General features: G+C 41.2%; 1 protein-coding gene across 8 annotated transcripts in view; it reads left to right on the forward strand.

The window, feature by feature from the left end:
* Positions 1–12,665, forward strand: part of OBSCN (obscurin, cytoskeletal calmodulin and titin-interacting RhoGEF) — a 236,693-nt gene that overhangs the window by 152,911 nt on the left and 71,117 nt on the right. For all 8 annotated transcript variants that reach the window (XM_042477238.1, XM_042477239.1, XM_042477242.1 and 5 more), the window contains 7 exons: positions 740–904; positions 1,424–1,582; positions 3,276–3,453; positions 3,982–4,095; positions 4,449–4,616; positions 7,476–7,578; positions 8,956–9,085. In XM_042477238.1, the coding sequence (XP_042333172.1) occupies positions 740–904; positions 1,424–1,582; positions 3,276–3,453; positions 3,982–4,095; positions 4,449–4,616; positions 7,476–7,578; positions 8,956–9,085 (1,017 nt within the window). The remainder of the gene's footprint in view (positions 1–739; positions 905–1,423; positions 1,583–3,275; positions 3,454–3,981; positions 4,096–4,448; positions 4,617–7,475; positions 7,579–8,955; positions 9,086–12,665) is intronic.

Genomic DNA, 12,665 nt, shown 5'->3' on the forward strand with positions numbered 1-12,665 from the left:
CTATATACAAGTGCATTATCCATCTCTTTGTATTACCATGCCTTGCAAAACAATGTGTACTATTTTATCTGTTATTTTCCATTCCAAATCTGCTAACGTGAGTAAAAGATTGGGAAAGAGTACTTCGTGGATGATGGAGTGCATGACATGCAAGGCCGTTTATATTTGATTTGAACATCACAATTGCATAATATTTCACAAAACATTACACAGTATTTCTTCTGCAAATGGTGCTGATTTTGGGGGATGGAAAAGAGTGGAGGAGGATAACTTGATTTGGATTGGGGAAGAATTTGGGAAAGTTACTCTTTGCACTGTATCTTCCAGAATCTATTTTGACCATGCTGGTTGCGGATTCTGCACCCTGCAATCCTACAAATACTTTTCTAGGCTCTGGATCTTACCTGGTTTATAAATTAACAAGGTCTTAAAGAGGTCTTGTAGGTAACCGAGTCTGAGCCATAAAGTACGACAAAGTGCCAATAGGTCTTTTTGCCTGCAGGAAAACAAGGTATCATTATATCAGATTGGTGAATCTGTTGGCGAATCTGATAGAAGACCAGCATGCTGCAAATGTATAAAATCCAGATTAACTGTTCAGGTTCATTTTGATTCCCTGTCTCAATCCCACCCCACACCAACATCTTTCAAATGCCTGGAGGTTTCTACTGTAAGTTGAGAGTATTGATGAACTGGAAGCTGCAAATGAAGTAAATGGTGTGATTTTATGTATCCACAGGAACTAATCCGAAACAAAGCAAGGAATAGTCAAAACTGTGCACTGCTGGAGCAAGCGTACGCTATTGTGTCTGCACTTACTCGACGAGCAGAAAATAACCTCCATGTGTCTCTCATTGAGAACTATCCGGGAACCCTGGAAATCTTAGGAGAACCCATCCGACAGGTAAGAGAAGCCTGGTAGTCTCATTCTGACCATGAGCTCCCATGCCAGACAGATATTTTTTTTTCAGAGTTGTGTTTGGATCATATTTGTTGATGTTCCTCATTTCTTTTCTTGGGCAGAATTAATGACCCCTTCTTCTTGTTATTTTGTTAACTATCATGGCAAACTCTTAATGATGTCACAGCATAGGTTCGCTCATTGATGGCAATTGTTTTTTACACCCTCTGATTCAGAAATATTCTCAATTATTCCCCAGACCATGAGAATGCTCATTTTTTTTCTTATTTGTTGCCATTGTTTGTCCTCTGTCAGACATGGGAACAGTATCCGGATGTTGTTGGAGTACAGTCCCTAATATTCCTTCTATGGCTATACAAACTAGGGTTTCCAGGATTTGTATTTCAATAGCCTCTAGAGAGCCATATGATTCATCCTCCCCTCCATTTGCTGCAAATGAGAAGTCTGACAAGGACCAGATATGTTAACTAATTTTTACTGTTTCTCTTCTCCTCACCCCAGGGACAGTTCATTGTATGGGAAGGAGCACCTGGAGCTAGAATGGCATGGAAAGGACATAAGCGGCATGTCTTCCTCTTCAAGAATTATCTTCTAGTGTGCAAGCCCAAACGAGACACCAAAACAGACACTTACAGTTACATCTTCAAGAACATGATGAAGGTTGGTTCTTATCTTTCTTTCCTTTATAATGAGATGGCCTTCTGCATTTGCATATGGGTTTTGGGCCAGGATATCTGAGAGACAACCTCCTCCTATATGAACCTGCTAGACATTTGAAATCTTCACAGGAGGCTCTCCTGTGTATCTCTAAATCTCAGAAAGTTGGTTTGGTATGTACCAGCAACTCGACTGTGGAACTCCCTACCCACTCTACTTCCGTCTATTTTGAGCTTACAACAGGCTGCCAAATAGTGGTGTTCTGCATCACTTTTAATGTTTGAAACTGGTGTATTTTAATTGTTCTATAAAGTGGAACCTTCTCATTCATGGTGGTTTGACTCCCACCCTACAAATGGCAAAAAACACAAACTAGTACATCCCATGTTCTTCAGTGGTGCCAATGTGCATGCAGTGGCATTGGCTTGTCTACATCCATTCACTGAAACCAAATAATATTAGGCATGGTGATCTGCAGGCAGTCAGATCTACAGGTTGCCATCTGCCAATATGAAGGGGCCAATGTAATTGGATTTTAGGATTGTTTTTAGATTGTTTTAAAGAACTTCTAAAGAATATTTTAATCTATAGGTGTTTTTTTGGTGGGTTTTTCAGGCTATGAAGCCATGTTCTAGAAGCGGTTATTCCTAGGTTTAATAAATTCTTCTAGAAAACAGCCATATAGCCCAAAAAATTAACAAAATCTATGGATGTCAGCTGTTAAAGCTTTCGACTTCACAATATTTTAATCTTCTTAAAAAAAATTATCTTTGTATTGTTTAATTTGTTTTATTTGTTCATCGACTCAGGAACCCTTATCGGTTAAGAAGCAATACAAAAAAAGATAGTTAGATAGACAGACAGACAGACAGATAGATAGAAAAATACAATGGAGCTTTGCCTTACGTGGGGGATTCGTTCTGGACCAATACAATGGATCGATAGAATGAGTCTTGTGCTCGTGGTGGCACGGCAGCCACATGTGCCATTCATTTGATGGCGATGCAACTTCTGTATATGGGGCCGGCGCACTGTATTACCTTATCCAAAGATGTCAAAGTTATTTCTTTAGGCTGAGCTAGAGCTCAGTGCATTGTTCTTAAATTATTTATTTGATTTCTGTTATCATCATCAACACGGACAGACGCTAAGCAAACTACTAAAGTATGTCAGGTCTTAAAACAATGCAGACATAAATAGAGAGGTAACTAGAATATGAATGAAAAGGTAACTGTTTGTAAAAAAAAAGTGAACCAATTATATGTTTCCATTTGAGTTCCCAGTTGTATATTTGGTAACCCATTTTCTAGGGTCCCCCAAATACATGGCTGAACTGGATATACATAAATTGCTTGACTGGAGAGTGTTGTTGTCATCTGAAAGGAATCCATCTCTTTTACCAAGAGATCTGTGAGGTTTGATGGTTTGAACCAGACATTGGATCCAAGAGATAGATCAGGGGTTCTGTCTATGTCTGGACCACCTCACTGTCTCTTGGTCTCCCTGCCCATACTAAACAAGGTCATTTCAAGTTACTGGAAACTTCCCTTGTAGAGGGGGAAATTGCTGGTATTTGTTCTGACTTCATATTTGGGCACTTTTAGTCGATAGAGGCTTTTAAAATTAGATGATAATTTTTATCTTCTGAAAAGGGTAAAGATATCTTAATTGACTTGTAACATTATCCTCTTATCAGCTGACAAACATAGATGTGAACGATATGGTGGAAGGGGATGATCGGGCCTTTGAGATTTGGCATGAGCGGGAAGACTCAGTCCGCAAATATCTGTTTCAAGCCAGGACAGTCATCATCAAGAACTCTTGGGTGAAGGAAATCTGTGGTATCCAGCAGCGCATCAGCCTCCCTGTATGGGGTAAGTATAGGGGAGGAGAGACCTAAGCCTTTTGCTGCCAATGTTCTTTCCTTGTACACTTTCTGGGGCATCTGAAAATCTCATTCTTCTTTTCTTTACCCAAATGTTCAATGACTCTTCTACATTTCCCAGAATACTCCAGGCTGCTCCTGGAGTATTCTGGCCCCAAATTCCACCCAAATCTCTCTTTACCTCTTGCAGCAAAACATTGTGACAATGGGTGGCTGCAATCCCTGTGAAACTGGTCAGGACCTCAGAGCAACTTGCACCCACAGGGATGCTCACAGGTGAAGGCAGCTGCCCATTGTCACTAAGTTTTGCTCCAGAAAATCTGGAGCAAATTTTTATTAATGCAAGATATGGGGTGGAAACCATGCTTATCTAGGAGTTGTGAAAACAGCCCAGATTTGAGTCAAGATTTTGGGGCTGGGTAGTGTAAATAGCATATAGCCAGCCTGGGAGAAATGTGGATATATGGTTAATGTAAACAAGCCCAAAGAGAACTGATTTCAGTCTGTTTGCTTTCAGATCCCCCAGATTTTGAGGAGGAACTGGCTGACTGTACAGCTGAACTTGGAGAAACGGTCAAATTAGCCTGCCGAGTAACAGGAACACCCAAGCCAACTGTCACGTGGTATAAAGGTATGACCAACCTTTAGCTAAGCATTCTTGCCAATGGATCTAATGATGTCACTGTGCAGGTGGAAGTGGGAAGTGGGAATATCCTTTCCCCTGCACATCCTCAACATCTGCGTCCAAACATATTTTTCAGGCAGCATGGAAGGCTGCAGGTAGAGGAGACAAGGGAAGACAGCTTTATTGTGCTACCAGAGATCCATTATTGTAGCATTGGACTGACTCTATAGTTCTTTGGGAAATGGTCACGATTAGTCTCCCAGCTGTAGTCATAGCTGCGATAATTTATCAACGCTATTTTCTATCCCTAACGACAGCATTGTGATTGCAGAAAGGTATTTTCTTTGTTTAATTTGAAGATGGTAAGCCTGTGGAAGTGGATCCTCATCACATCATCATTGAAGATCCTGACGGCTCCTGCACATTGATCCTTGACAACCTCACAGGTGTTGATTCAGGGCAATACATGTGCTACGCTTCCAGCCCAGCTGGCAATGCCAGTACCCTAGGAAAGATTCTTGTTCAAGGTAAGAGTCCTATGGTATAAATATGAATAAATGTCTGCCTATCGTGTAGCACATGCATTATGGTCCAACAGCATTTAATGTAGCTGGGACATCCTACTTGTCTTTTTATTTCTCCACTTAGTGAAGGCTACCAGATGTATAGGCCAGACATATTGATCACACAAAATAGCTTAATTTTGACAACTTCCACTTTGGTACCAATCACTTAATACCATAATCTGGGCCTCCCTGTTATGTCATTACAGACAGAGAAACACATTTTTTGATACAATGCTCAATTACTTAAAGAAACCCATGTTCAGAATTAGTGTAATATAATTCTAAATGCCAGGTACTGGTGATAAAACAGAGGTGAATTATTGCAGCTTCTTTCAGCCTGGTGTCCTCCAAATGTACTTATTACATTTTATGTATTAATTATGGCAATTATAGTTCAATAAATCTGTAGGACACTAAAATGGGAAACAGAACAGTTGGTTTCCCAGACACACATGTCTGATCACTACTGAAAACACGACACAGCTTCAGATGTGCTTTCAATTTTTGATGTGTTTTTTCATAAATTATGCAACATGACAGAAGAAGAGAGGCAGTGGAGATTATCACACCATCAATTCACCCACAGGATAGACATGAGATTTAACAGTCAAAGACAGATTTTATCGCATTGCCCCATAGCTGGGCTGTATACATCCTGTATGCAATCCAGACGTCTCCAGGTTTCTTGCTCAGTTTTCCAATAACAGAATTTCCTGTTCTTGAAAAGATGTGCAAGAAGCCCAGAGAAGCATGGATTGCATACAGATTATATACTGCCCGACTATGGGACAGTGAAATAAAATCTGTCTTTGACTGTTAAATCCTGTATCTATCCCTCGGGTGAATTGGCATTGTGATAATCTCCAGTTGTGTGATAGACAAGAGGTGGGGAATCATTCAAGAAACTGGAAGCAGTACCTGCAGCAAAAATGATCAAGACATGAGGAGGAGTAAGAATGAAAATGACAGAGTACAGAGATAAGTAAGACAAATGGAGAGGTGGTGAGTTACTTCCTTGACAGGAAGCTAGTTAGGCAAATAAAAATTAAGCACAAGCTTATTTGTAGCAGGAACTATGTATTAAATAAGTGTGCCTGAGCTATAAGTCAGTCACCATCACCTTTCTGTTTTCACAAGAACTCCAAAATAAAGGACTATTCCTGAACATGTAGAATTTTGCAGTGGTAATGGAAGTAGCCCAGTGATGCTGCTATTTGCATGGAATCTTTCATTAAGAGTAGTCATAACTAAAATTCTTGCTAGGAGTTGCTTTGTAAAGAGCAAACCGCCTCCAACAAGCACAGCTCTTTCTGCAGACACCTAGTGGATAGTGCATGTCAGGGCAATGGAAAATCCTTGTCTACCTGAACTATTTTAAAAGCTCAGCCATGGAAGAGCTCCTCTTCAGAAGCCTTATCCTCATCCTAACCCATGCTTGAGTACATCTCTAATAGTATTTTAATTAAAAGTGCTTCCACTGGAGCAGGTGGCAACTTCCTCTGACAGGGACTTGCAAAGGAGTAGCTGTGTTAATCTATAGCAACTAAAACAACAAAGGCCTTGCCTACATGGGCCAAAAGGTGGGTGACTGTCTGCATAGGTGTCCCATTGGACTGCCTAGTACATCCGTGGCCACTGTGACTCACTCACTCTGAGGTCAGAATCAGGTGTCCAGCCTTGTGACCATCACTGGGTGCCTCACTCTGACTGTAGAAGTGAGTAACAGGCAGCAGCAGTAGATGCACCTCGTGGCGGAGTGAGATGCCCATGTAGACTGTCCCATAGCACAGTAACAGAAGCCAAGGTAATGTTAGGGCAGCTGTAGGGCAGGATACTCTGTGCTACCCTCAAAGTATCTTGGCCACCCCTAAGACTGATTAATTACACCGTGAGGTTCTGAGGACCATGCTCCACTTAATTGGAAACATGGTGTATAATCTGGAGGTTTGGCACACACGGCTGGAGGAGGATGTTGACAATTAAGGTCAGTGCAAATTTAAATGGAAAACATAACACCAATTGTAATTAAATTACTGTATTACAGCCGCCCTGATCTTTTGGAAGGGCGGGATATAAATAAAATTTCATTTCATTTCATTAATTGTAATAATCACCATCTTCCCATTTTCATGACAGAAAGCCACCCTGTTTTGTAATACGGAGCAATCAGCTACTTCAGATAGGATCTTCTGTTGTATAGTTGCCATCGGAAGAAGGTCTCCATCTGGAAATGTCCTTTAAAAAGGCAGATTGAATACTCTTTGATGGGTACAATCCTCAATGTTCAGCTGGCCCTCACAGATATTCACTGATTAGAACTAGCAAGAGAACCAGAGAGGAGGACCCAGTCTAATGTGTTTAAGTTACAGGAGAGTACATTTTGATTAAACGTTAAAAGGAACTTGATGACAGTAAGAATGGGACCAATTGCCTAAAGAGGTATTGGGGCCTCATTCTGTGGAGGAGGTTGAACAGAGGGTTGGATTCAGTGGCCCATGGAGCATCTTCCAACTCTGTGATTTTATGTGATCATTTCAAGGCTAGCCTCCCATGTTGAAAGCGAGAGTGATCTTGTACTGCTTTTCTATAGGACATTTCTTGAGCTTTTAGTTGTGTGTGTCCACTGCCCAGTCAGGACTGTCACTCTGGCACCTATAGTCATCTCTCTAAACTAGTGACAGAATGATCCACCTTCCTGTTTAAGGAGGTCTGGAGAGCACCATTTTCTGAACCAGTCTCCAGTCATTCTGAACTTTCCCTTGTCATCTGTATTTTCATTTATGTGGTTTCAAATTCACCTGTCAATCGATTTCTTTCTAGTGCCTCCCCGGTTCGTGAACAAGGTTAAACATGCCTATTATGCCGATGGGGAAGATGCACAGTTTACATGCACCATTGAAGGTGCACCTTATCCACAGATCAGGTAAAAAAAAGAAATCAAACTCCATTTCTTCTTAACATCCCAAAGCAGTTATTTCACTTTGCAGTAGAATAGAACGGTGGGACCAAGGGTACATTGAGTTTAGTAAATGCAGATTTTGATATCCTATCACAGTATGCAACTTTTACAAAACCCTAAAAATGCCTGAATTGCATGCTATAATTTGATGACAAGTTCAGTATGTCAAGTAATTTTATTAAATTTGTCCTATAAGTACTGTGGTGATAGAAAGGAAATTGAAAGAGAACCATGGATACAGGTACATTGTCAGCGGACAGATGACTTTATTTAGAAAGCCAAATCAGGAATGGCTGTGCAAAAATCCCAGAGACATACTTGACATGAAAGCTTTTAAATTTCAGCTGGGAATCCCAGACTAACTGGTACTAAATCTTCATTTATTTCATGAGTCGTTTTAATTATTATTATATCTATGTATAGCCTTTGTACCTCAGTGTACAGCTGGGGAAGACCTCAGAGTAGCTTAAATATTACAGTGGGTCCTTGGTATCTGTTGGGGTTTGGTTCCAGCAACCCCTGTGGATGCAAAAATCCATAGATGTTTAAGTCTGTTATATACAATGGCATAGTCAAATGGTGTCTCTTATCAGAAATGGCAGAATCAAGGTTTTCTTGGGGGACTTTTTAAAAAACAATATTTTCAAGTCGTCGATAGCTGAATCCATGGATGCAGAATCTCAAGATACAGAGGGCCGACTGTAATGATCAAAACACAGGAAAGTCCCTTAAGGCTCACAATCAAAAATTACACAATACAAAAGGGAAAAAAAGAAAACTCAGTCACAGGTTCTTGATTTGTGTAGATTCTTGTCCTGGTGCAGTAGCTGTTAGATTACTGTTGGGGAGAGGGCAATCCATCAGAGGACAGACAAGCCAAAGTGCTAGCTTCAGATGATACAATTAGTAAACCATGGACAGATAGTGGTGGTAGTGAGGCTAAGCTGCTCATATGTGCAGTGGGAATAACTGGGAGGAATGTGGTGCACTAGCACCTGATAAGCTGAAATTCTGAAGTGAATGAAGGCAGAGCCTTGCATTAATTGTGCAACATGCCTGCACTAGCAATTTGGCTTCAGCAGCAGTTTGCATTAACAGGTTTTATGGATTCATAGTCTCCTTGAGGAGTTCTGGGTAGTGAGTTGCTGAAGCCCTTTAAGACTGCTACCATGGCTGTGCAAGCAGGTCTGCAGATGTATGGCAGTGGCTTCTGGTACAGCAACAAGAGGAAATGTCTGGTTACAACACAGGAATATGGGCATAAACTGCAAAATTAACCACCATTATATACCATTTTGTATTCCTAAGGTGTTTTGTTGTCTTTCAATCTTCTCCTTACAGATGGTACAAAGACGGAAATCTGCTGACTGACCCAAATAAACACCAGAGTTTTAGTGAACCACGGAGTGGCGTCATAGTTCTAGTGATCAAAAATGCCTCCAAAGATGATGTGGGATTCTATGAATGTGAGGTGAGTTGCCTGAAGGTTCAGAATCTTTTTGACACTTTTATTTGGATCTCCTGAATGAACCAAATAAAATACATAGACTTGAAATCCAGTATGCATTTATTTGGGAGTAAGATCCATTGAACTCAGAGGGATTTACCATGCACACTTGTGTATAAGCTGACCTCATATATAAATTGAGGGCAGGTTTCAGGGCCAAAATTATGGATTTTGATATAACCCTGTGACGCAACACTCAGTTTCATTGATGGCAGCACCCTGGGCCTTTTATCCCACCGCGGCCACCAAAATATGGGATGTGCCACTCTAAAAAAACAGAGCTTTTAAAGACTCTGTTTCAAAAGGCCTTATAATGGTAACGTGGAGGTATTTAAAATAAAGACAAGCTTTCATTAAAATAAAAGCGGAACTTTATTAAAACAGTTGCTTTAAACAGTTGTTACTTGAATAGATAGCAGATAAACATTGATTCAGGCACTTGTGTTTCTTCAGTTTCATTGAGTTATAGATTTAGTTCACTTCTCCACTCTCTCTCCTGTGATCAACAAACTTATATCTAGGACCCTCACAACATCCTTTTCCTAAACCTATACCAAGGCTAAATATCCCTCAGGATATGACCCCACAGCAACTCCCTCTCTTGAAGTTCTGTGTGCCTAAGGAGTCCCTCAACACCGGACTCTACCCCTATATGTCCCTCACTTTAGGTATAACTGTCCCTCTCTGGACGTAGCAAGATCTATCAGGTTATATGCCCCTCAGTTCCCCTCTGGAGCTCATAAAACCATGCCCTCTCACTGGACTCAACTGAACCCTATCTGAAGTTCCTAACGGCCACAACGGAACTTTCCATCTCTGCCTGCCAGCATCTCATTGGCTAAGGGCAGCTGCCTCGTGATTGGCTGCCGCTGTTGCTAAGCTAATCCATCTTTTCTCCACAAACCTGTACATGAATCCATGTAACCAAGGACAAAGCAAAGGACACCACCGTTTCCCTACCTTGGCATACAAAAAGGCCAGGCACTGTGCCATAGTGGAAAGTGTAGAGGGGGCAGTGTTTCTTTGAGGTTCTCCCAGGATGGACTAAGCTCTCACCTTTCACCACTCTACTTAGAGGAGGAGACAGTTCATATTTTGATAAAGGTTTAGGTACAGTACTTATACTGAGTCATAGACAAGTTGTCCCAGGGTTGTTGTTGTTGTTTTTTTTTTGGGGGGGGGGTCAAGTTTTTGATTACATTTTCTAGACTTATACTTGAGTATATACAGTATATAGAGAGATCTTGTAGCACCTTTGAGACTAACTGAAAGAAAGAAGTTGGCAGCATGAGCTTTTGTAGACTTCAGTCTACTTCCTCAGATGCATTACTCTCTAGATCTCTCTACATACTGATTCTACAGACTAAGATGGCTATATCTTTGAATTCTATGAGTATATACAGTATATACAGTAGGTCCAAACTTATGAAGTACTGGGAGATCCATGGCTGGATTTCCCCCACTCTTCATTTTTAAAATGATTGCCTAGGTGCAAGAATCTTTATTCAGGTTCCTCCTCATTCTTTTCCTCGCATTTAAGACTCTCTCCATGGAGGCCACAGATCTGTTGACAATCCTCCAAACATCTCTTCTAATTTAACACTTACAGTACATCATGCAACTGAATATGTAAAATAATTGGCTGCAAGGCTATATAGCTTTCTTGTTAGGCAAGATTCCTTAAGACACAGATGCTTGCTGATAACAGTAAATTAACCTCTCCTTTTAAGAGGGAGGAATGTTTGGGTTAGGCAGCATGATTTATGGGGCTGGTTTCAAAGGATGGTTTCAAAAGTTAGGTCATGCAACCATTTTCGTGCATCAGAATATGTGGACTTCATGGGGGGGGGGGGTTGCTTATTAGATGGGTCATTTATCTTTGTGCATCACTTACCAGGACAAATAAAAGACAAGATTTTGGTGGCTCAGATAAGGTCTGTCTGCACTTGCAGCCTGCATGTGTCATAAGAGCCACAGTTAATATATGTGAAAATGTGGCATGTGCAAATGATTCAAGGTATGTGATAGCCTGGCATGTGAAACCGATTGAAAGGATTAACTCCCTGCCTCCAATATAATTTTATAGAGCTTCACAGGATAATGAGGGATACCAGGCAAGCTGCTCTTAGTCTTAGCAAAGCCCAGAACTAATTCTGGATATCAGATACGGTGCCCATCCTGCCAGGTGTGATGGGCATTGCATGGTGAAATAGGTGTGCATTTTGCTAAAAACAGACGTGATGGTTCAGTCATTTCAGATGTGAGCTCTGAGTTTTGGAGAGAGGTACTTTTAAACAAAATTGTTGATTTGTTTTTTTAAAAATGTTTGTGTAATAAGTGTTTAACTGTAACTTGTAAGCTGCTGAATTTCATGCTTGCAAGCAAGTCCCACTTGGCACTCATGGATTTGTAGTTGGGTATTGCATAGCTCAGCTGTGGTAGGCAGAACCTCTAATACTGGACTGGTGAAAAAATTTATTTTGTCTGGACTGGTGAAAGAAACAAGTCTTGATATCCCCTCATAGAACCAATAGTCCAACACTGGTTCAGTTACCATATTTGGATAGAGGAAAGTACAGTGTGCCACAGGTGCATTTGATGCGGCTTCCAGCATCCACTGGAAGCCGCGCCGGAAGGAAGGGAGGTGTGCACCAGAAGAAAACAATGATGTACGCTCCCGTGGTGTGCGCCATGCGTGCCACTGCCATGCCACCATGGGCACGAGCCCCATTCATTTAAATAGGGCTTGAGCATCTGTGTTTTTTCCCTTACGCGTGGGGGGGGGCTATGGAACAGATCCCCCCGTAAGGGAAGGGACGACTGTACTGTAATGATATCCAAATTCACATTGATTGGTGTGATGATCTCCTTGTGGTCTAAGCAGCCAAATAGCAGGCCTGCCTTGGCCCTTAGTCCCAGCAGGTCCTTAGCTTCTCCTTGAGTCTCCTGTTCTGTGTTCCTACTCTTCTGGAGCTGAAGATGATCCCCGGAGATCCTCGAATCATGCTGCCACCACCCTATGGATCCATATTGGATTTCCCTTAACATACACTGGGACTTGTTAAGGACTTCTAGTTCTCTTTCTTTGCTAATCTATTCAAGCATCAACTGAGCTGGGACATGTGTAAAAGAGTGTCGAGGCAGCAGATACGTTTAAGGAAGTATTTATTATAATTAAAAAAAAACAGAACAAAAAGATATAAGTCATGCAAGATCCTAAGGGCCTTGCAGGTACAATATGTGTAATTCTCAAAGTATTCATTTCATGCAGGGAACCAGAAAATGATAAATAAGGCCTAAACGTTCTAATTTGCCACAAAGACTAACTCGAAGAACAAACAAAGAAAAAACAAGCTTCATTTATATACCGCTTCATACCACCTAAGCAGTGTCTAAGCGGTTTACAACTGTAAGCTAATTTGCCCCCAACAGTCTGGGTACTCATTTTAGCTTCCTCCTCGGAAGGATGCAAGCCTGAGTCGAGCTTGAGCCCTTCTTCTTCGTGGTCTCTGTGAATCATACAAATGGGTTTCACTGCGCCTGC

The sequence above is a fragment of the Sceloporus undulatus genome, chromosome 6, assembly GCF_019175285.1.
Source record: "Sceloporus undulatus isolate JIND9_A2432 ecotype Alabama chromosome 6, SceUnd_v1.1, whole genome shotgun sequence".
Lineage (NCBI taxonomy): Eukaryota > Metazoa > Chordata > Lepidosauria > Squamata > Phrynosomatidae > Sceloporus > Sceloporus undulatus.